Here is a 25,583-nt window from a genome sequence, read left to right on the forward strand (position 1 = left end):
ATGTCCTTTTACAGATTATTTTCAGTGGCGTAAGTCAACTTGAATAAGAAAATGGTTGCCAAATAAACTTACTTACTTACTGAGCATTACTGAAGCATGTTATTAATTAGTATGATTCAAGGTGGTGCAATAATGTCAGACAGGTGCCATCGCAAACTAACCATCTCAAATTCTTTATCACACTGTCATATAGAAACCTGGATGCATTGTTGCTGCCCTTGTCACTTGGATAATAAAGCACAAACACACCTGATGTGTGTGAAACTTGCATCTAGTCTTTCTATGTCACCTCTACTCTGCTCAGAGAGCTTGCACTTTCACCTCTACTCCCTTCTGAATGAAGCTGTAGTTTCTTTGCATCCCCGAAGCCTAATTTTCTGCTTTTTTGGTAGAACGTCAGACGAGAAAGGAGCAAGTCCATAACTGGAATAAGTTGAGGTCCAAACAACTTTCATCTGGCCCTATCATTTGAGATCAAATGTTCTTTTTTCGATTGTCATACGGTAAGATTTGGCCCACAAAAGTAAACATAAATACAAGGGAAAAAAACAGTTTAGATCACAATAAGGAAATGGATCAACACATTTCTTTGGCCCTATTGTTAGGTTCCTTTGTGCTTTTTTTCTAGCTCTCAGTGAATCTCTTAACATCTTTAAACATCTTTAAACATGATCAGAAATTATTGTACAGTTTGTTGTGTGTTTGTTTTGTACTTTTAGAAAGGTATATCTGTTTACTGCACTAGCTCATTTGAATGTTTGCTTATTGCTTTCCACCAGACGAAAACAATGTGATTTTATCAGCAATTTGGTCTCTGTATTTTACTTGAAGTCTAGCTTTTTTTAAAGAATGGGGCTGGCAGCCAAGGCTCGAAACGATCGCTTTTTCTTTCACACATCCTGAAAATAAAAAAGCCGAAGCCAGTCAAGCTGTCAATTATTTTGTTGGTTCGCTGTCAGTGTTTATCAGCTGTCTTGGCTCGGCTCTCCCATCTCACACGATTCTGAGTTGTATTTATTGCTCCAAACTTGCAGCTGAGTGCCTGTTTCTTGCAGCATTTGGTGTGCTGGTATACTGTGTACCTGGCACAATCAGAACCTGGCAACAGCAGATGGACGGTTTTGGATGTGCAGAGTGCCCTCCACCTGGTCCCGCTGACACCTTGTCACAAGGAAATAAGAATGTGTGTGTGCTTGTGTGTGTGCACACACAGGTGTGTGGGTGTGTGTGCATAGATGACAGAAGTAAAGGGCTTTTGATAAGAAAGCAGAGACTTCAATTTAAGGGCAATTTACAAAATGGCGAAAGAATCATGTTATCAATTCTTCTGTGTGCTCATATTCAAGCCAAGTGCTTTAGCACAAAAATGTCATTACTTGTTAATATACGCTATAATATTCAACCCTTACACATTTATAAGGGTGGTATTTTAAAAAATGCACTATAGTGGCACCATACCAACTACAGAGAAATATTTAATTGTAATAATTATGGCCTACACAATAATTAAAAACACAGAATTAGTCAGATCCCAATTAGGCGTGGCTCAGTATGATCCCTTCTTCATAACAACATGGAGCCTATTGAATGTAGCTCTAATTATAGCTTCTGAACTGACTAACTGTGTGTGCTGCGTCTTTGTGGCGGCATCTCCGGGTAGAGGCGGCCATCTGTTCCGTCTCAATGTATGTTTAAGGGGAGGCTCCGCATGGTGGATGACTACCTACCAAAACAACAGTGGAGTAAATTTGCCTGAGACGAGCAGCGTCACCTTCATTTGACTGGGAAATAGCCCAAGGCATCACTAACCAGGAACTAGATCTCACACTGCCTTGCAGCATGTGTTGTCTGTAGGTAGGTAGGTAGGTAGGTACATTTATTTATATAGCACTTTTCAGCACCAGGCGACTTAAAGTGCTTTACAACACAAGAACAAAATTACAGACAGAGTTACAGAACATGACAAGATAACTAAGCTAAAACTGTAAATGCTGCTCAGCGGAACACCTGAGGGCACGATTACAAAGCTGGCTGAATGACTCTGTGTGCATTGCTTTTGGAATGATTTGGAGCAACTTGGAGGGCAGAGCCATGCAGGTCTAATAGCTTGGCAGAGATGGAGGTGTTGTGTGAGATCCCCTCAGACTTGAGAACAGGAACTGGAACTTAGTGCCGTGGCAGAGGTAGAGATCTGGGCAGGGCCCATGGTGGCAGAGACCTGGGCAGGACTTACAGCAGCTGAGGCAGCTGAAAAAAATGGCAGTGCAGAAAGTCGCAGGAGGTGCTGTATCACGATGAGGTTTTGGGGCAGGAGAATTCTGCAGACTGGGTTTGTGCCACGATCAGATGGACCAGGCATTGCAGAGTCACACTTTCTGGGGGATGGTGGTTTGATGGCTAGGTGTGTTCCCTATCTTCTTCTACATAGCCAGGCATGGGCTTGGCAGCCTCAGAAACTCCAATGGTGTAATATATCTGGGTCCTGCTGGGCCCATGACTGGTCAGATCCTAATGTAATGGATGCAGGCAGCATGTGACAACAGGTTTAAATAAAAAAAAAAGGTTATTCGTTAAACAGAAACAAAACCACGAGTTACATATAACAAAAACTTGGACTGAACAGGAGAGTTTGGTATGAGGATCTGACACTCAACATGAACTAAAACAGGAATCTAAGTACTGAGTTGGGTGATTAATAAATGAGAACAGCTGGGATGATTACACAATGCTAACAGTTGAGTGACAAGGCAACGCAGAGTAGCTGAGTGAAAAAAATGAGCAGAAAAACACAAAACTTCTTCCATGGAGCACATTATGATTCAAAATGTGACAAATAGTGTGATCAAAAAATTATCTATCTTGACCTTGGAGTTTGACTTGAATGATTTTAGATGGTTTCCTTGGCTCTTTATCTTCCATTCACATTATCCGTCTGATCAGCCTGAGGTTGCATTTCCTCTTGCGCCCACATCCTGGGAGGTCGGCTGCAGTCAGATGAACCTACAACTTTGAGGTCACAGATTGATGATAATGGCAGATAATAAAAGCGGTGATGCAATAATTGCAAGTTTCTTTATGAGTTAGTACACAGCCAAAGACCTCAAAAACATTCAAAGGTGCAAAATGATTTTTTTAAATCTTTTAAATGTGTATGTAGTTTCTTATTGGGACACAAAGAGGCAAAAACAACAACAACTAATGGAACATACAAACAAAATAATATCTTTGTGAGTTAAACTTTATTACTACCATCCAGTGGCATTAAACAGTAATACATGTTTTACAGTATAAAGAAGGTACAATAATTTTAAATTTTACTATCACAACAATGTTTTTATATATATAACAACACATATTTTTATTTTTAGTTGAGAATTTTGAATTTTATGCGTGAGAAATTCCATCAGGTAAGCTATCAGATACAAGTGCTTAAAAACCACACTTCCCAAGATACTCCAGAGCTCCACCCCCCAGGTTTCTTCAGTCACGTGACAGTCAACTATGGCGTCCTTCTCGTAGTGATAGAGGCTCACAGTTGTCAACAAGGCAGAATTGAAGCTGTAGCCGTTTAGTTGCCCTTTTCTCACAGGTTCATTTTACGATGCAGAAGATAAAGTCTCTCATGGCCCGTCAGGTGAGCGAAGCAGGTCTTTAAAAAACAAGAACATTGTGGCCGTTTGTCTCTGACAGCTGCAGGTAGCACGGCGGCTAGCTAGCGAAGCTAACTGGCTAATTTGACAGGTCGTCGCGCTGCTCTTTAAAGGGCGCTGTCTGGAGGAGAAGACTCCAGTTTTTAGCAAGCTACATCTCGGCTACGACCTATTTGTTTGGCATAAATATATATATATATATATATATATATATATAATCTGGAGCAAATCTGACACCCTTGTTGTTTGAGTCCATGAGCACACAACTGCTGCTGCTGCCGGGGGCGCAACAAAACCGGGTTTAGGGAAGTCCTCAGCTTGCACCAGCCCCGCAGTAATGTTAGATACACCAGTTTATTGGACGCAACAAACTCGCATATCGCTTTCATATAGCTGCGCGTCAGTTCCACTTTTTTTTTTTTTTTTTTTTTTTTTTTGCCTGAACGCAGCAATATCTAGCTGTGTGAGACGAGACGGGAGGAGCTGACGCCAGAATAAACAACATTTGACGCTTGTTTGTGGTTTTATTTTGGACAGGGCCTGAAAAGTCCCCAGGAAAGCATGTCGGACCTGAGTCCCGTGGAGAACCTGAGGATCCCCAGCAAGGTAAGCCTCCTGTGTTTATATCCTGAGGCTGAACTTCTCACGGTTGTCCATGAGGCTGATAAACGTGGACTGCTGCAGAGTTTTGTAAAACCAATCGATCTGGTTTCGTGTTCATATTCATTTGGTTTTATTGTGAGTGGCGGTTTGATTAATTTGGTGTTTGGTTTAAGAGTCATGGTAGCTGCAGTATAATTCTGAGTTTGTAAAACTCAGAAAGTTAGAGTTGACTCAATAATCACATAACAAACTGATTTTGATTGTTTAATCTGACCACCTACTTGTGTATAGTTTATAAAATTATCTGTATTTGTCCCAGAATGTTGAAGACATTAACTAATACCATCACTATAATGATATCCTATGCTCCTATAATCCTATGAGATATACGTATTGAGCTCATTTCACCCTCTTTTTTTTAACATATATTTCTGGCACTTGAGCAGAAAATTTGCACCTGTAATTATTTGGTGTAATTTAAGAACACAGTACTTTTTATGTTTTATTATTTCAAGTTCATTATTTAGGTCATCTCTGCCCTGATCAACTTACTTTTCTTTACCATGAATGGCAGTATTGGTTGTGTTCATACATTTGTAGAGTGTCCATAATTGGACCGTTTTTCAGAATCAGAATCGCTCTATTTCTCATCCATGCAGGGAATTTGTTGCCGGTAGATGGTCACACTCTCCATGTACATGCAGTTTACACAAAATATAAAAGTCAAGTCAACAAAAACAAAAATGCATAACAACATGAACAATGAAAATAAAAGTGCAACAACAAGAAGTAAACAAGAAGGACCGTTTCCAGCAGAAAAACAGCTTAGGTGTTCCTGATATTGATGACAATGGGAAATAAAGTATTTTGGTGTCTTGTGGTTCAGATCTTGGCAGATCTGTAGCGTCTGCCAGAAGGAAGGAGCTGGAGCCAATACTGACTGGGGTGTGAAAGGTCGATGTTCCCTGCCTCCTTCTTGACTCTTGTTGTTTTGAGCCTTTGCATTATTTACTTATATATTTAAGTTTGTTATGATAAAGTGGCATAAAACAAAGAAAACTACAATAAGAATCACAAAAATTTGCTTGATGTTTAGTCCTGACAGTTAGACAGAAGATTTAAGATGTCACAAACGCGCGAGAACAAACCCAGAATGACTTGACAGCTTTGTGGCTGTTTTTTGTTTGTTTTTTTCATTGATGTTCTGCTTTCCATCACTCTAAATCCATCAAACATGCCCGTGTGGTTTCCAGACAGTCGTGCAAAAACGACAAACACCTCCTGTTTATTTGAACTAAAAAAAGGCCGAACATCAGTCCTCGCCAGCTGATGTGAAATATTATCTCGTAAGAAAGCATTTTAACATTTTTCTCAGGTGGCCTTTAAAAAAGAAAAAAAAGAAAAAAATTGCCTCCAGCCATGCTTTGTCACAGGAAGCCTTTGTCATTTTGTCTGTCAAGCTCCGACGGAGGCTCTATTTATTGCCCAGTCACTTAATGCAACCACGGCTAGCTCCTGGCTCTGCTTCGACGCTGCCTTTTAGTGATAACCTTCTAAGTAATGTGTTTGGACGCCGACCAACGCTCTTCATTCTCAGCGCTCCATGAAATCAGGCCGGCTGATCAAACCAGATCTTTGATTTATTCCCTCTAAACTCTTATCTTAGTTTCATCTGATCATTTGTCTTATTGTGGAATCTCGTTTTGCTAAGGTGCTACATCCTTATTTGCTGTGCTGGTTAAAAACTCCCGTTGTTCCCTTTAAAATCTGGTTCTGCACTATGTTTTTGTATTTTTATGCTACTTGTAGCTTTTAGCTGTTGTTCAGCCACGTCTGTTTTGCTACTTTTAGCTTTTGGCTACCACATTGGTCCTTTTTTTTTTTTAGCTTTTGTCTATTGTTTTGTTCCTTTTAGCTTTTAGCTACAGTTTTACTCTCTTTTATTTCTTTATTTTTAGCTACCATTTTGCTCCTTTTTAGCTTCTGATCTCTTTGTTTAAACTTTAGCAACTCAGTTTCAGCGTCTTCGGCAACATTAGCCAGGTCATTCGGTGCTCAGCGTTCACACTGCTTTTTTGTAGGAATAAAAAGATCATTTTATCAAACTTGCGTCACATATTCAAAGACAATTCAAAGCTTCTAGTTGCTTTATTTGCTAAACACGCAGCGACTCAGACTGAGCAAAGATTAAAGAAAAAAAAAACTGGACATTTAATCTGCATCTGTAATCGGGACCTGAATGATTGAGAGCAGATGGGGGGGTTTCTGGAGAATAAGTTGATCATTTTCCAGGGATGTTTCTCTGTCTTGGCCTCGGTGTCAGGTGGCATGGCGAAACTGTGCGCGCAGTAATCAAACACCCCTTTCGGTTCAAACCTGAAATATTTCCCCTTTTTTGCAGGTGGACCAAAATAAATGAGTGTAGATGTTATCGCGCCTGCTCTGTTCGGGCTTTTGTAAAAATGGAGCGGCATTGGCTGTTGAGGCAGAAAACGAGACCGGCACTTAGCCTGGACGTGTGAGAGCGCACCCAGCGTGCTGTGTCCACCGCAAACACCCGTCCTGTTGTGTGTTCATCCAAAACAGAGGAGGTTATTATATGATGATTTTTTTTTTTGCGCTTTGACTTCACTGACTTTGACGCTTGGTGTCTCTGCTTACAAGAAAACGAGAAACCCCCCCACACGGACCAGGCTTTAATGCACCCACAGTCCTTCCTGTTTGGCGGTGAATAATCCATGACTGTTGTCACAGCGGGGAGGACTGTGTGACCTAACATGCTGCCGTGTTCAGGAGAGGAGGACCAATATACTGGACTTTGTGTGGTTTATAGCGTCGAGTGGAAATCTCTCCTCCTTTCCAACCGTTTTAACCTTCAATTCAAATCATTTATCATCCTTTAGGAGCTGACAGCAACATGTGGCTAACACTGAGAGCTAATGCGGGTCAGGATGGTGCTGAGTCACTGTACAGACTCAGGGTGACGGTTTAATTCATCCATCCCATTTACACTTCTGTGTGGGCTCATTTTGTTTTTTACATCATTTTAATGTAGTGACAAAACTACGAGTTTCACCTATTTATTCTCATTGTTTGACATTTCATCAACTGAGCACATAATGATTTACCTGCTGGTTGCAGAGCTACAGTATTTTAATATATTTCATTTTATAGCTCAGCTGCAAACCCCATAAACAGTTTTTTATGAGGCATGATTGACTCGTCTGTCCTGTTTGGATGTTGACGTAAGTTAATATTCCTCTGGCTGACGCGTATGATATTGTTTTTGCTTGAATATTATTGTTTTTATTACATTTGCAGTATTGGTTTTACAGGTTTAGGAAGTGACATACGGAGGAGCCTTTTTCTGTATGAATGATTCACAGGCTAGAGTTAAATGAACTAAAAAATAAAGAGAATTATCTAAAAAAAATCTGGACACAAAATGAATAAAAAGGCATTTAGAGAAAAGACCTTCAGGAAGCCTGATGAAATATTGCTTAAGACGGTTTTTAGGAACACGAGTCATTTTACTTGGAAGTAAAATACAAGGAAATGAGGGATGACCTCATACTTTTGGACAGTAATGTGTTTGTTTGCAAATACCATCTAATGAGGGATAGCACTGCAAGGACATAAACATCATGAGGACCAACACTGCTCTGCTTATTTATGTTCTGCTTGTCTTCAGGAGTCTGTCATATTTCTTTTTGCTCCCACGTTGCATTATTGGACGCTTACTTTTTTCAGGTAAAAAAAAAAATGTAAGTAGTTTTATATAAAGCTTTAAAAGAAGCTTTCGTGGGGGCTGTGGAGGTCAGGCAGTCAGAAGTATAAAGGCAGGATTGCTTTGCTGCCTTTATAAAAAAAGAAAAAGAAAATGCGCTCCTCTTCATCAACCTGCACTGCACCTAAAACAGAACCTCTGTGTGTAATCTTTTTTTTTTTTTTGACATGCAGTTCCTCAGTACTTCTTCTTTTTCTTTTTTTTCCATTTAAATCCCTTCAAATAGCTCCAAGCTATAATTACCAGCTTTAGTGGTTTTGTTCCTTTTTTTTTTTAAAATCTCTCCGCGTTTCTAATCTGCTTTCTGGGTTCACAGTAAGAGCAAACAAGCCCCTTTTTTTGCATTTCCAGTGCTTTGTGTTTAAAGCACTTGCACCTTTGCAAGTTGCTCACATATTTTCTGAGTCGCCATTTTCTTAGTTGTCGTTGTGTTGGCTCTCTTACATCGTTACACTTTATTGTGTTGGCATTGAAGTCGCTGAACACAATAAACAATATTATTATTTTTTTACCTCATATGACCCATTTTTATCACCAAATGAGGACTTTATAGAAGGAAAACTGGGCAGAATCATTCTGTAGGGCTGTTTTTGCTCCCTCTATTTCAGAAAAATTTAAATAAAATCAATCAATTAAAATTAAAGGCCTAGTTGCATATCACATGCTGCCTTTCAAGCCAGAGATTTAGAGAGAGATCATCTTATGGTGAAAAATGACTGAGGTGTAGCTGTTTTGGTTGAGTCTTCTGCAAAATTAGAAATAGACCAAGTAACTGTCGATCTTGGCTACTTTAAAAGAAAAAATTGGCCATGCCTGTGCATACTTATTTAATTACCAAGTAGGAAAATGAAGATGCAGCAGCTGATACAACCAGCTTACTGTAGCCCACAATTTAGTTATTTTTTAAGGCAGAATTCTCTTGTGTGTTTTATTTGTAAGTGAACAAATTCTTTTAAGGGTTGTTAAATATATGGTTATCTAAGATATATAATTATTGTTATATTTTGTAAAAAAAAACAACAACAACATTTTGGCCACCCCAAAAATGTATCATCATCTATCAGTTAATCTCTGTTTACCTCTATGCGATGTCTCAAGAGTGCATGCTCCTAGTATGTGTTGTAAATGACTCTCAGCTACTACCACGCCAAACTTTAGCTCAGTATCTGCGAGGTTGACTGAGGTAGAGCCATTTATGTGTTTTTAATGTTGATTAGCTGTGGTGGCTGTCTTCACTTGAATTAACTCCAAAAGGTAATTATTTGTAGATGTACAGCCAATGATTATTTCTTAAAAAGTGTCATTAAAACCCAGCCATGGTTTTGTGAGATATTTTGCTAACAGACAGACGGGCGGAAGCAGCGGCAGGAGATAATAAAAAAATGACCAAGGCATTTTGGAGTGAAATGTGTTGGAAGTTAATGGTCGGCAGTGCTGCAAAGGATTTTTAAAAAACAAAAAGCTACGGTCATCATCCATGAGTCATTCTTCGATTTTTGCTAAAAGAAATGCCGTTTGATGGTGTCTTTGTTCTTGATGTTTTTTGTTTTCCTAGGACAGTCTGAAATGAATGATGCATTCAATTTATTTTAGAAAATATTTGAAATTCTGAGCTGCACTGAAGAGATGCCAACAACTCAGAATGTTTTGTTACATAACCAGACCTAAAAATAGGATAAATAAATGACCACTAAACCAGTTTTCACTGATGTTGAGACAAATTACTTTCTTCACTCAAGTCAAAGCACTGTTTGTTGCTGAAGGCTTTTAGACGTTTGATCAGACAAAAAAAAAAACTTGAGGACAGCGATTTCATCTGAAACCAACCAATTTCTTTTATTTATTTTTTGCTTTGAGTTAAGTTGAAAACAGTTGCAATATTCCTAAAATGACTAAAATTTACGAAACTGATGTTTTGTAAATAATTGTACTTGGCTTTAATAAATGTATTTCAAGTACAGTGACACTCTGAAGGGGGAAAAAACAAGATTTTTATTTTATTTTCCTTTTTAAACTGAGCTGTTGAGAAAATTGTTGGTAACTGCAGCTGTTTTTCCTTGCCCTAATATCCCTACAACCCATTGATGTTCACTGCAGGTGCATGCTGTAACCTTTTCCAACCAGCAGGGGTCACCCTTTATATATCCATCGCATGCTTACTAAAAAACTTCGCATCGCCTCCTGGATAATATTGTCTAAAACTACTGGACTAATCTGATGAGCTGTACTGCAGAGATTTGCAGTGGAGTGGGACTTTTTTATATTTAATGTTGTATACACACAGAAGTTGAACGGTGATGAAGACGCGTTCATTCAAGAGACAGACTGGCCTCTGATTCATACAAAAAAACAAAACAAAAAAAAGACAACTCGACATCACAGATGCACAGTGCTGCTGCTTTCCGGTCAATGACAGACAGCGCTAAATGAAAGGTATAATCATTGCAAGCACAAAATTCAATAACGTCATCCCTGTAATCAGCAGTGCTGAAGCCCAGATTGTGCTGTTTGCCATGTTTGTGTCCTAATGTCCCACAAGACAGGCGTGCTAAACCGTCTCCCTCTGGCAGATGAGGATATAAACTCAGTTAAACTCGCATACATATTCAGTGCTGATTATGAGACGAAGGGTTTTTATTTTTTCCACCTAATGGATGATTCTTTTCTTTTGTGTCCACACCTTGATGTTTTCTTTTGTTTTGTTTTGTCCCCCCCGTCTCCACATTCAATCAGCACTTCCCACAATTATGCGCTTTGATTCTTTCGTGCGGCCCGTTAAACGTCCAGCACGTCAGCACACAAACAGATTTCCAATTTGTGCAATGAGACGACAATTTTGTTAATTTGCGACGAGGCCGGTGGGGTGTGGGGTGGTGTGTGTGTGGGGGGGAATGAAGGATGGTTTGTTTGTCCCTCATCCTTCAAAGTGAAATTTGATCAAAGCCTCCCTGATGGTTTGGATTTTTTATTTTTTATTTTTTTTTCACACAGGGCAGGCCTATTTCGTTTAGTGCCCACACAGCAGCGGCGGGGAGGGAAGGGAATTATTTAACCCGAGGTACGCTCTAAATGAGTCATTCACTCAGAGGTGTTTCAAGTTTTGCAAGTCATTCTCTGCGAACTGGAAGCTGAGGGAGAAAAGGACAGTCGCGCAGCAGAAGGACGTTTCCTCAAGTCAACCCAAGTAGCTTCATAGGAAACACATTATTGTATTGCTCACTCCTCTCCTTTTCCTCTCTGCTGTACAGTTTTGGTTTTTTTTGCTACGAGTGACTCATCCACACCAGCCCCCCCTACCTCCTTTTTCACTTTCCCTCTCAGTTGAGCTGATTTTCCCACCCACCCCTTTTGATAACAAAGCGTGATCTCCTACCTCTCTCCTAACACTTTTTTTTTTTTCTTTTTCCCTCCGTCTCGAACACTCACCCACACATTTCCCTGAGGGCTCCGGTTCACTCCTTTTACCCGATTCCAACACACAAACTTGCACAAATAATGAAAAAAAACCACTTTTATGCTTTGTTCCAATATTCTTTTTTTTGCCCTGCATGAAAGTAATACACAGTGTATAGTAGGTAGGTGTGAGTTCTTGAGTTGGATGATGATATAAACCATTAGGCACTCAGATGGATTGGGTAAAATGTGTTGGATGGTCATATGACTGTAATATCGGATCAAACGGATAATATAGCTGACAGTGCAGGCACACTGCTGGTGCCATGTCAGGAGGGTATGCCCCCCCCCCCCCCAAGTGGTGACTTGGTGCTGAACGCAGTCATACAGCCATTTTATTTTCTCCTGTGGCAAATCGACTCACAACTGTTGTAACTGGCTCTTAACATCCTGCAGATCGGCCCTGGGTCAGAGTTAAACGTCTTTAGTCTTCAGTCCACGCCTCCCAGTTACGGCACCACTCCAAACGCAACCATTTCTGCTCTAGTGTTAATGGCAGCAAGCTTCCCTTGGTGGGGACCATCTTGGGCAACTAGAACCCGTGTGAGCGTCCTTACGACGACCCAACCTCATGAAAACCCCCAATGTGACTCCTATCAAACTTCCTGAAGTGCTGGTAATGCCGTCTAATATGTCCACGAGGCCTCCTCAGGGTACGGTGACCTTCACTCGCTGTTATGATTGATGTTCGGATGCTCCAGCAACCGTGATAACACTCATGCTCCACTCGTGATGCCACCACTCGGGTGCTTGTTTTCGAAGAGGCACAAACAGAATCGTTCACATACCCATGGATGGCAGGTGCACCAAATTATGTTCAAATTGGACAATTCCTTCTGGCTGCTTGACTTATTTTTGTTAAGCTGCTGTGTGACAAGGTTATCTTGACCAATTTCCTCCATCTCCTGAAGGTGTCTTTTTAAGGGAGGATGAATGCTTATATGGGTATATTGATTGCATTTTGATGATCGCATCTACACTCTAATTATATCCTTCCATGTTCGCCTTCTTGCTCGGTAACCTCATGGCCTGTTTATTATGCCATCACACTTTAATGTGCTGATAAACTGCTGCATTGATTCTATGCAAATTAAAAGTTGGACTCAGCGTTATTGTCACTTGAAGGCATCCGCCTACTTTATATGTACAGCAAAGACGCTCAGCGTGATAATCCATGTTGTGTCATGTTATCATCTAAAACAGAGGACGTACAAGTCTTAGCATTCACAAAATAACAGTACGGATAACACTTTTCTTCACATTCATATAAATTAATGAAGCCCAAATGAAATGTTAATAAGAAGGTGTGACTGTTTTTGTTCTAGTTTAACTTTTTAAGTAACTTTTACTCGTATAGTTGCAAAACTGCAGCCCTTCCGCCCCATTTCTATTGACATGTGACTGCATGTCTGCTCATTAAGGCCCTCAGGAGAGGATGTGGGCTTAAAACACCTTCATCTAAAAGACCCACTGCAGCAATAAGCCCCGGCGGGATGCACAGCACGTTAATCAATAAGGCTCTGATGTTTCCCAGAGATTCTCAGAAGTCTTCGTCCTCCTTTTTTTTTTCCTTTTTCTCTCCCTTTGGGTCATTCGTGACTTCTTGTCTTTCCTCTCATGGCAGGCTGCCATCCCTCTCGACAGCTGTCCAGCAAAACGAGCAGCAGTCTTCACTCAAAACCTGTGATTAACTTTTTTTTTTTTTCCACACTTCACACACCCTCTGTTTGTCTCTCGTTCTCTACTTTCGGCTTACCCTGGTGTCTTCTCACTTCGATTTTCACCTTCACCTTCATTCCTAAACTCTTCAGCACTTTGATTTCCGAATCATACCTACCACCCCTTTGTGCTTTCATCTGGCAAAGTGACTCCTTTTTTTTGTTATTTCCATTATTATCCCCCGCTGCCAAAAGGCAAAAAGCTGGCGGTCATGTTTCTGCCTGTGACTGTTCCTAAAATATCTCCTGAACCTCTGGATTTATATCTAAAACTTATTAACTTTTGCAGTCAGTCCAATTTAAGATGGCTACCATCTGTTGACATTAGTCAGCACAAAAATGTTTATAACTCACTTTTACAGATATTGTGCTAAACTTTGATGTGGTTGTAGCAGTAATCGCAACACGTACTCTTGAGTGTGACATCTTGCAATATCACATGAGATCTCGCATAACCTTATTTTCAAGGTTTGGCCAAAATGGCGACAACGCCATCATTTCTCATCACATGATGAGCTTAATATTGAACGCTAGGCTTTTGTGACAACACGTGAAACTGATTAAGTGCTCATCTAAACAGCATATTTAACCCATTTGGCCTCTCTCTGCCTTCCCTCCCTTCTCGTTCTGTCCTGCAGGAGGAGTTGCGGGAGCTGAGGCAGCAGCCCATCGACCCCCAGGCGGAGCAGGAGATCATCAACAGCATCGAGGAGGTCTACTTCTCCAGCGACTCCTTCGACATGGTGCGACACGAGCTGGAGGTCAGAACTCACTACAAAACCATGACAGACACTGCTAAGTTCCCACGCCCCCCGCCGCTGTGAGAGCGATCGCATCAAACCCACCACATTTCACCGACTTTGATAAGAGGCGCGTTGCATCTCAAATGTGAATAAATGCTTTTTTAATTTTTTTTTTTTGCTTGTTGAGCCCCGTCTGAGTGGCAGGAATAAAGCTCTTTCTCACCTGAGCTACCGTCTCTTACACTTCTACTGAGCTGCATGCATATCATTGAGATCCAGATTGATGGATTGCATCTGCTCAACACAAGAAAGGTGTGAAATCTCATTAGATTTATCTTGGTATTGCTACACCATCTGAAATGAGACTCTCAGTCAAGAGGAAAGTAATTACCTATCATCCTTTGGGCCATGGATTCGTAATATCTTCTTTCTCTTGCAGAGTTTGTTTGCTGTTTACTAAATAAGATTCTCGACTTTCTTGACTAATCTGACTCGTGATTCGGCAGAGGGTTTTTACTATGTGCTTTTTTTCCTCCATTTTGCAAGAACAAAGGGTTACAGCTATCTTTAGCTATACATATCTTAAGTTCTTTGAAATTCATAGCGCGATTTCTTTGAAAAATTAAGACTCAGGGGCGAAAATTTGCTCCTTCAAGATAAATGAAATCCCTGCTGTGATCCTTAGCAGCAGAACTTTGACACCACTGTAGTTCTGAGATTAATGGGAGCTTTTTCACAAAGTTGAACGCCGGATGTGTTCAGAAACCGCATCCAGTCGGGGCAGAATCTGTGTTTATAGATAGAACTGCCTTGGGCGTTATTTACCGTGTTGGAGGAAGTGGACTATAAAGTCATCACGGTTACGTTTTTGTTTCTGTTTTGTGCGATTATAGAAGCTCCCGCCTGAGCTGAACCTGCAGGAGCTGGAGGAGCACAGAGACAAGCTCAAGAGACAACAGGCTGCAGTGAGTATTTCCCCGTTTTCTCTGTCACTAGCACTCGCGCACCGTCAGGAATGCCAACAAATGTCCTCTGTGCCAACAAGATTAAACGTTAAAAGCTGCAGTAGAAATACAATGAAGCACACATCATCTGAGTGGGCTCAGGAGTTGTGAGCTGCTTGTATTTATTAAAGCTAATGAGCGAATATACAAACAGTGGTATGTGTGTCATATAAATATTAGGTTTTTAACGGATTGGAAATGTCTGTGTTGCCAGATCTTAAAGGAGTGTGGCGCTGAGACAACGACCGGTCGAGCAAAAAAAGTTAATTTTCTCCTAATTAGCGGGACTGAAAACTATGTGTCAGACTGTTAGGTAGAAGTGACAGCCTGTGGTCTTGTTCACTCTTTCCTTGAGAAATAATAGACCCAGGACTTGCCGCTTGTCTTCTAAGTGAGTAGGTATAAAGGGGGAAAATATTGACAAGAAAAAGAAAATGACTCCTCTGTGGGCCTTCTCGTCTTTGGCACAGATTAACACGACTGGGATCTTTTAGGTTATACCTTTCTAAACTTTGTATACCGCTGCAGATTCTGATTATGCAAAGTTAACTGAATATTAAGAGATAAAAATCCCTCAACCCATGTAATGTGTTCATTGTTCTGTAAAGTAAACCCAACATCTGTTTATTGTTTCCAGGACAAGACGTACGATATAAGCATCTAAAAAAGGGGACTTTTAGCCATTTGAAACTGATTTTAGTGGTTTATATTTGATTTTTCCACAAAGTTTTATTAACACACAAATATCCTGGATGCAGTTAAGCCTAGTTTGGTTAAAGGTCCATTTTTTTCTGCACAATTTTGTCTGGAGTCACATTCCAAAACTGCAATTACACAGGACGTGTAACATGTCTGGGCCAGTTAGTACCAGTGGTCCTTATTTTTCCATCACAATCAGTTCTGGGCTTCAGTGTGGGGCCTTTGCTCTTTTTTAACAATGGTAAAAGATATGTTTACGGTCTAATATTACACACTGATGAGATAGAATTCAGTTTCCTTTCTGAAGCTGGGACAGAAAAAAACAAATTAAATTTGACAAAAATAACAGTTTTTTTTCTTGTTGGAATAACACACAAAACAAGCTGCTAGCAATGCACGTTTTTAACTAAATTCTTTCAATTGTAAAGTGCATTTTAAAACTTCTAATTTGCATAAAGCAGCAGCAACAATAAGCTTTGATTTCTAACCTTGAGGTGCAGCATTTGAAGCACGATTGGAAGTTAAACTCGAATGGAAAAAAGAACATAGACAAGGAAATTTTTTTGCACTTTTACCTTGCAAACCAAATCCGCTCACCGAATGAGACAGCGTTGGGTTTACTCTTGTTTTATTTTTGGAGTTTTTGAGTAAGAGCAGACGTAAGACACCCAGGTATGTGCCGTTAAACGCAGAAAAAGTAAAAAACGATCCCGGTGTTTCTTTTTATAAGGAGCGATTTAACATGCAGTGAATGTTTCAGCGACGCGCACAGAGTCAGCGTGTCACAGAGAAGGACAACGTATGGATTTATTTTGAGCTGAAGATGACTCATTCACGTCTTTGTCCTCGCGCTGATGACAAATTGATCACTCGTGTTAAACGCAGCCTTTGGGTAAAACATGATGACATATTTTTCGACTTTAAGGTTTCTAAAAGACATCAGCTCCAATTTAAACGTCCTCCGAGATTTGCTTTTGATATTGACCAAAAGACTCAGAAAATGAACGTGTCAGTTCCTGTGATATTTAACTCAGGTTTTGTTGCCTTTCTTTCTTTTTTTGCCTTAAAACAACCAGTTTTTATCGTTTCTGGGTTGACAAACTGGCCTTTCTGTCACGAATGCTGAAAATATATGGTTGTAATGACCAGTTAATTTAGGTGAAAGCTTCAGAATGAGGCTATAAGTAACCCCAGAGTCAAGATCAGCTTGTACCTTCAATTGACTTAGAAACCTCTTTTAGGAAAGGTGGGTGAATGTGCAGCACATATTCCTGCTCAAAAGTGAAGCCGGAATGATTAAGACATAAAAGCCTCGTATATGGCTTTACTTACCAGCAAAAAAAATGCAATTTTATTTTAGTTTAATTTACTGAGTGCAGTGTGGTCTCATAAATAAACCCAAAAAATGAGGCCAAATTTTGTTTCAGTTCTCCGAAATGTATGCTGACTTCACCTTGAGGTTCATTTTATTAGTTTTCCACAAACATGGAGATAATAAAAACTCCTTAAAGCTCCTTGCACTTGCCCTTCACTGTAGACATTTAATTTTAATACAACGACATAACAAAAAAACGCCAAAGAAGAGCATCTTGAAAGCTTCTTTTTCTTATTTTAATAAAAGATGTGAATTTGCTTTTGCGCCGTAATCTCTTAGCAATTCATCACAGCCTTCTAAAAATTGCTCTAAATCCCAGTCATCTTCCAAAACATGCCACAGCCAGCAGTACCTTATAAAGTGTATTGAGCTTTAAAGGCTCTTTGACAGCTCTAAAAAAAAAAAAAAACTGTTTTCTCCTATAGAGAAAGATGTTGGGGAAAAGTAAATGACAGATTTTGGTCTGATCTTAACAACACTTCAGTTCCTGAACTCTTAAACCACAGTCCTTTAACATCAGTGCCGGGGTTTCCTTCTAGAGGAGTGCCATTTTCATAATAGCCATTATAGCGAGGTCACTTAGGTGTTTGCAATTTCAAAGAGCTGGCCTGTTTAAAAAAAAATCTATTTATAGAAGCATGTGGGGGAAGAAGCAGCCTTTTTCTCCCTGCTGCTGCAACCCTCACAATCCAGAGTCGATTTCCCCCTCCTTTAGCTGACTTGTCACCATTCTCTCCCTCAGCTTGGTTTCTTTTTGCACTTTGCCACATGTATCCTCCACCCCACCCCCCACACATACACTTCGCATTCCTCTGTTTCCGACACGCCACCTTTCCTCCACTTCCCCTTCCTTTTGACAGTTTTGGCAGCAGCCCACGGAGCTGCGTGTTCAGCTGAGAGGATGCTCCAGACTTTCGGCCCCGTGGCACGGCGAAGGCTGCGCATGTTAACCCCGACGCAAGACCGCACGAGCGCTCTCGCATGTTTCCCTCTCCGAATGAGAGCGGAGGTCTCCTGCTTCCCCTCAGCTTCTGGCACTCAGCCCGCAGGTGTCTCGTGAGTCCTGGGAATTGATCCAGGCCAGAAGATTCGCGGCCAAGTTTTGTGTCGATGCAAGTGTGTCATCCTCAAACCCTTGACCTGTTTAGTGACATAATGTATAAAGCTCTTTCATGAGAAGTCCAACCATCTTGTTGATTAGTCTGACCTTTTTATTAGGTCTTCAACATTTTAAATCAATGACCGAAAACATTCCCCGCCTCAGCACCTAAATGTGACAAACTAATAAAAGATAAACAAAAGGGGGGAAAAAACAGCTTAAAATAAAACAAATAACATAAGAAATAGGACTTGTTACATATACTGTATTTTCCGGTCTTTAAGGCGCACTTAAAAGCCTTCAATTTTCTCAAAAAAACGACAGTGCGCCTTATAATCCAGAGTGCTCAGTTCAGTATAATCTGACAATCTGTGCCGTTACCGTAGGACAGAAAGGTTATTTCAAATGGTAGAGCCTTACTGTACAAATTCAATATGATTATATATATATTTTTTTCAATTTAAGAAAATATAGGACCTCTCTAATCCAGCTCATATATGTAGGTGGAGCTACAGATTTCCAGTTTAGCAAAATTAGCCTCCTGCCCAGCAGTTGTGAATGCTATGAAGTCCTTTTTAGCTGGAGATCCAGCGAGGGAAGTAGGCCCGAACAAGGCAGCAATTTCTTCTCCAGGTACATTAAATAACGTGAGAACATTTTCAACCCAGAGCCATTTTATTGAGGGACAGCTTCAAAACATGTGATGAATTTGCTGTGGCCTGCCGACATCGTTCACTCGGAGGGGATACTGTCAGATATTTTTGCGACTCTGGCTTTAGTACAGTCAGCTTTATGTAGAGTCTTTGATCTGTTAGTCCCACCTTTTTACTTTTTTAAATGTTTACCAGGAAATGAGATGACATTTTCGCAATTTCTCCAAACGCAGCTTGGCCTGAGATGACTTCTGTGTTGATTTTATGTCATATTGAGAATAGGTTGAATTTCAGTCATCAGTTAACATTTTAATAAATCCTGTGAGCGTTATTTCCTTCCCTCCAGGACAAAATGAATGGACATGTGGCGTTTTTATGTAAAGACTTTAATTTATACCTTCAGTGGTGAAATAAGCTTGTTAAAAAAAAAAAAAGTTTGCTTTGTATCAGCAAAACAGCACAGCCGGAGTAACGGGGAGCCCGTGTGAATGATTGAATGCTCCGACTTGGTTCTGTACGGTGAGTTCCAAGGCCTGTTTGGCACTAAATCAATCTGATGCGCTTCAGACGAGACGCAGGATGAAGTTAAAAATATGCTAATGGAACCTGATCAAGCTGCTGTTTTTGTTTTTCTTTTCATCTGAAGTTATTTGGCAGTGTACAGCAAAAAGCAAAAAAAAAAAAAAAAGAGTCAAGATGTTTTATTTTTTGGTTGTGAAATCATGTGTGAGGGTTGTAGTTTATCAGACTAATGGTGATCCCCCCCAGCGGCTAGTATCATACAGACTATATCCCTCAGTGGAAGCAATAATAGTGCTTTTAGATTCTCAGCATCGGGCCGCCCTGTGATGGCCTTTTCTTGTCGTAGCTGATGTGGAGAGTCTCCTCACACGGTACTTCTGTCAGCCACTTCACACTGGTGAAAAAAAAAAGCAGCTCGGCGTCGGCAGGATCACGTGCGCCCGACTAGCTGGAGCACTTGAGACGAGAGCAGGACAGATACTACACAATTTGCGCCACACGTACTTCAGCCTGTGTTTACCATTTTCTCCCCCACGCTTACTGTGTGAGGAGGTGCGCTTTACAAACTGGCATGTTGACTCGTATTAGCATTAAATCGTCTCCATGTGGTGGAGAGCGACTGTGCTTTTTTTTTATTTTCCTTTTGTATCTGAGCTCAGTTGGATTCTCTGACACAGTCTTATAAATCTCATCTGAGGGTTAATTGCCTTTTAATTCTCCAGGGCTTTCCCGAAAAAATATCTTTCATTTTTTTATCTCGAATATTTCATGTCACCCAAAATCCAGCTAATATTTGAACCTACTGTAACCTTTAACTTGACTATGAACGTACTCCCTGTAAAGTATACACATGGATACTGCTGAATTCAAAACTGCATTCCCAAATCCACATGGATGTAACGATCTTAAGGGTCTTTAAATGAAACTTGAGAGCGAACGAGGATTATAGCCTCTGCAGCAGTAATGAATTCTGTCCCTGTGATCAGTTTCTGAAAATGTTAAATTGCATTATGCAATCGTTGTGCAAACCTTGCCTGGACGCCCCCGTATGTAAAAATGGGGCTGGGAAGGATGTTACGTGGTGAAAAAAAAAAGAAGAAAGTTTCAGGTAGTGTGAGTTGCTTAAGTTCAAAGTAATGCTATTATGCAGCCCATTTTTTAAAAAGTCTGACAAATTTTGATACATGATAAAGTCATTTTTGTGTCAGATTTACAGCTCATGAGAGGTTTAATAAATATGGTTTAAATCTTCCTTCCTAGGTTTACTTTCTGCTCTCCATGACACTCATCTCCCCTATAAACGGGCAAACTTTTAACTACCTCAGAGCCTAATTAGTGCAAGTTAATTAGGATCTAATTGACTCATACATTTCTTTTAATTTTTGCTGAAAGTAGCAAATATCTTTGAAATGCGAAACTCTGCAGAAACTTACTCGGGCTAAAGCACATTTTTTTAATTTTGAAGGGAAGCCAAATTCAAGTATTTTCATCTTTCTGTCCGGAGTATTTGAATTAGTTTTTCTTTTCTAATAGTTTCTAAGTTAGAGTGTATGAATATTCATTTTTCTCTCGTGACCATTCTTGTTTTTTGCCTTTTTCTCCCATTTTGCCTGCCAAGGCAAGTAAATAATGAATTTGTCATCTAGTTGTGTTTTAGCTGATTATTCCTCATTGACAGTCATTGGTTTTGCTCCCTGTGCTGTACTGGTTAGGTCATACAGTGTCCTAATATGGGTATAAATATGAACATGTGTATTATGTGTGTGTGTGTGTGTAAAAGCAGGCTCAGAAGAAATTTCTTTAACCCTGTGACATAGATAGTGTTAAATTATTCACAGCTGTTTTAATGTATTTACACTCCTTTGTTCCTTTCAAAAGTGTATTATTGTAAAGTGAAAGTGGTTAAGTGCCAATAGGTGGCGTTGTGGCATTATTTTGACATACTTCGTCAGTTCTGTGGGACTAAATGCTTTCATAGTTTCATTTGTCCACTATTTCCTTTTACAAAAGTTGCTAATTTTTTACCAAATACAGATATACATATTTTTTTTAGTATCCTGCTTGAAAAATTTACCATTAAAAGCAAAAAAAAAAACCCCAAATTACCAAGCAGCTTATGCTAAGCCACATTTGCCATCTGCTCAAGTCTTCGGTTTGCAATCATGCATGCATAGCACATGTTGAAATGTCATCCCCACCTCTGCCTTCATCTGCTGCATACTAACAGATACGACCGCCTCCCTCGTTACTTTGAAGAGTCAGATACTTTTTCTCTCAGAAGGCTCGTCCTGGTTTGTGGAAGTTGTGTGCTGATACTCGGTGTGTTGCACAGATGCAAAATGATGGTTCATGAGAGGAAGACTGTTGGCTGAATTAGTAAGACAACAAGCAGCGTATTGTTTTTTTATATATATATTCTTAAACACGGTGTGTGTTAATTTGGATTAACTCAGCTTGACAGACTTTGTAAGCAAACAGGAAAAAGGAACTGGCACATTTTGGAGCACGTGGTGTTTGCCGGCATCATCCCACCCAACGCTTGGATTTATTTTGAAGGGAGGCGCTTTAACAGATGAGTTCAGCGTGACCTTGTTTGTGTAAGGCTTCAGTTCAGTTCGTTTTCACTGCTCCTCTGTGCTCCGCTGCTTTTTCCATCTTCCATGAAACTCGCGGGCGAGCCCTAACAGGGGGCTCGTACTCCTTTCACAACCACCGCCTGTTTCATAAGCGGGACACGAGCTCTTCATATAATTACAATTTCAGAATATATATGTATCGAATTGGTAAAAAGGGACAATGGTAGCGGGTGGAACTTTCTAAAGCACAGCAGGAACAACAAATGCAGAGACCCCTCTTAAAGAAACAAGATTTTCAGTTGAGGAAGACAGTGAATGAAATGACACTGAGAAAGACTCTTTTTTTTTTTTTTTTTTTTTTTTTAAAAAAGCTTTGGCTTTTTGGTGCTCTCAATACAGATGCCATGATTGTTATTCTTGGCCCATCCTCAAAGGAAGATTACAGTGTTCAAGCTGCTTCTGTGGAGTGACATCTAGGAGGAACATCAAAATGCTCCTTTGCTCTGCCTTTTTCTTTTTTTTCTTCTTCTTATTTGCTACATTTTTTTTTACTCTGCTTTTTCTCTCTGTAGGTTTCCAAAAAGGTCGCTGATCTCATTCTGGAGAAACAGCCTGCTTATGTCAAGGTAAGATTTCTACTTCGAACCGAGGCTTAAAACCTCCTTAACAGTACGTGGTTTCAAAATAAAAGAAGAATACAAAGGAAATAAAAGCAATATTGTATTAAATCTGCTTTATTTGCTTCTGTTTGTTTTTGCATTGTTCCAGTGTTCAGTTAGTTTAGATGAGCTCACTGCACTGATTTCTATCCAGAATTTTTTATTTGTATTTTTTTTAATTTTTAGCCAAATGTTTGCATTAATGAAGGGAAAGTCTGATTGATTGCTGGCTTTTTCTCCAGTACATCTCAGTGGGGTTAGGGTTTTTTGAATCTGCACTGAATTAATTCTGACATAGTAACACTTTTGCCATGAAGCAAGACCGATGGAAGACCTGGTCATACATTACATTACAGATGACCTCTTTTATTTTTATTTATTTTGTTGTTTCTACACAATTGCTGAACCAAGACCTGGTGAAGTAAAACAGCGGATCACTACTCCACCACCCACCTGGTGGTCACCATGATGGGTGCATCGCTGCATCTGCTGCTCTTTTTACCCCCAATCATCTGCCACTCTGAAACATGATAAATCTGGACTCCTCTGACCACACATGTCCATGATTTTAATCGAAACCTTTTTCTTTAATTACCCTAACTAATACAACACATCAGTAGGGGCCTAATGCTGTGAGTTTGGTCTCCCTTTTACTTTTCGACCTGATCAAATTGTGGCAAATGTTTGTCTTCCTTAAAAGTGATCGTTCACCACTGTCCTTCCAGGTTTTAATAACGCAATGGACAGCCAGTTTTATTAGTTTCGTAATCTCCTTGGTTTTGTCTTCTTGAGGCCAACCAATAATTTGACCTTTCAGAAACCGAGAAGCAGCTTTTCCAGTGCTGTTTTCCAGGAATGAGAATCTACTCATTACGTCAATTATGCTGAATAACTAGCAGCCAGCTGAAACATAATAAACCTTGCAGTTCTTTCTATTTGCTTAGTTAAATCCAGATGGAGCCATTTCTTATTTTTATTTTATTTTTTTGCTGGACAGTGCATATCAGCTGCCGAATTTAATTACAAAACATTTCAGTTATATTTGCCGCTTTATTGTTTTGTAATTGCTTTTTTTTTTCTCAACTCATATCAATTCATGTTGTTATTGAACATGAGATAGTTCTGATGCTGTCAGGCTGAACTTTGGTAACCCTGGCAATAGGAAATTGCACTCCATCCACAGATAAGAAAAATGAGCAGAAGTAGTCTTGTTTTTATTCATGAAACCAGTCAGGATGTGAATTAAAATGGAGTTCGTCAACCGCCCTTCTCTGATTGCCTTGTGATTTTTACAAGAAGCCAAGCCTTTGTGTTTTAAAAAAAAAAAAAATCTGTACAGTAAATTAGTCTGCATCTCTTTGGACAGAGACAAAAAGAGGTCCAATCTGTAATTGTGATAAATCAGAAAGATTCTCTCGACCAGTTGTTGTTGCAGAATATACACCCATTCACACGAAATCTTTGTTTAAAACTTTAGCAAGCAATGAATAATCCTTCAAGGCATGCTTCTTTCATTTAACTCATGTTTGGTAGTTTGAATTCATTAAAGTTTTGGTTCCCAGAAAGGACAGAGCTGATGGATGACAGCTCTGAACTTTTGTGACTTTAAGGCCATCTTAAAGTCTGTAACCATAAATTACTCTTAATACTTCGAAACCCCATTAATATGGCAAAGTTATGGTAATAGTTGAGTGCATTTCCAGATGTTTTCAGGCATTTCTTCTGACCCGCCTCAAGTCAGATATGTCAGCGTGCTGATGCTGCTCCGGGCTCAGAAGGCAACTTGTTTTCTACATCTGCAGGACTCCTTCCACAGCATTTCCAAGCTCTAAAAGCTACTTTATCTTCTAACGCTTTTTGTTTTTCTTAGATTACACATATGAGTTCTACGTAGGGAAAAAAATGAGATCTTACGGTATGTTGTTGGACATTTTTCTTTCCCCGGGATTTCTTATCTTTTCATTTTGACCCAGTGTAATGTTTTATTAAAACGTCTACGCAGAAAACACACAGCCGCAGGACTTTAATCCGTTATTCCCCCCCTGCTGCTCTTTTGCTGTGTATAATACATCAGCGGACACATAAATCCCACAGACACGTTCACTCATGCCTCAGAGCTTGAAATGGCGAGTCGCTAAGCATCTAATATGATTCATAGCAGCGCGGTGACCAGCCTGATGGCTGCTGATACCCGCTTGGGACACACGGCCTCCACCTGCGTATCCTTTCCCATCAAGTTAAAGATTATATAGAGTTCAGAACCGTTATCATTGATTCATTTACTATAATTTGGAACTATACATAATTTAGCTGCCAGCATATTGGTTCATTAATTTTAAAAACTCTGAATAGGTGCTGAGTGACGTGATCTAAAATGACAATCATTTTGGGGCTTTATTGCAAAAGATGATATCTCGGTATTTTAAAATATGCTCCTAATTACTGTTTTCATGTTAAATTCAACGCTCTAATGCATAAAATGTTATCAGTGTGTCAAATAAACCCTTCTGCTGATAAAAGGGTTCAATATGAATGAACACGAATGAGATTTTTCAGGATGGTGGGTTGTTTAAAGTCTACTGTGAAAGGAGCATCAATAGCATGTGGTAAAAACAAAAACTCTCAGTGTATTAGATGGCTAAAAGATCATGACAATTTATACTATATGCTTGCGATATACTTATTTAAGGTCTTGTGTATATTTGATCTATCGCCCATCCCTACTCGAAATTAAGCACGAGTTTAGGACGTGGGCCACTAAAATGACAGCAGCATTAAACGTTTCGATAAACTGCCCACTCTTACCTCATCCGTTTAAAACGAAAAGAGTAAAGAACAAAGTTTTCAAACAGCATGACCTTGAGAACTGGATTAAATTTCCTGGCCAAAAAGTGTATTGACTTTTTACCAAATGGCTCTGATAAGATCACTCAAAACCATTACAAAAGGGTGAAATTGCGCTATTGTTCACTAGATTATCAGTATAAACAATACCCTTATCCGAGTCTGTGTTTTTGTCATCGTCTTTGACCCCCCCCCCCC

General features: G+C 39.8%; 1 protein-coding gene across 2 annotated transcripts in view; it reads left to right on the top strand.

The window, feature by feature from the left end:
- The first annotated feature begins 3,472 nt into the window (after positions 1–3,472).
- The window catches only part of vps50 (VPS50 EARP/GARPII complex subunit), a 103,860-nt gene continuing 81,749 nt past the window's right edge, over positions 3,473–25,583 (top strand). For both annotated transcript variants that reach the window (XM_017424682.3, XM_017424689.3), the window contains exons 1-5: positions 3,473–3,634; positions 4,188–4,256; positions 13,850–13,972; positions 14,848–14,919; positions 22,455–22,508. In XM_017424682.3, the coding sequence (XP_017280171.1) occupies positions 3,602–3,634; positions 4,188–4,256; positions 13,850–13,972; positions 14,848–14,919; positions 22,455–22,508 (351 nt within the window). In that variant the 5' untranslated portion in view covers positions 3,473–3,601. The remainder of the gene's footprint in view (positions 3,635–4,187; positions 4,257–13,849; positions 13,973–14,847; positions 14,920–22,454; positions 22,509–25,583) is intronic.

This window comes from Kryptolebias marmoratus, linkage group LG5 (assembly GCF_001649575.2).
Source record: "Kryptolebias marmoratus isolate JLee-2015 linkage group LG5, ASM164957v2, whole genome shotgun sequence".
In the NCBI taxonomy this organism is placed as follows: Eukaryota; Metazoa; Chordata; class Actinopteri; order Cyprinodontiformes; family Rivulidae; genus Kryptolebias; species Kryptolebias marmoratus.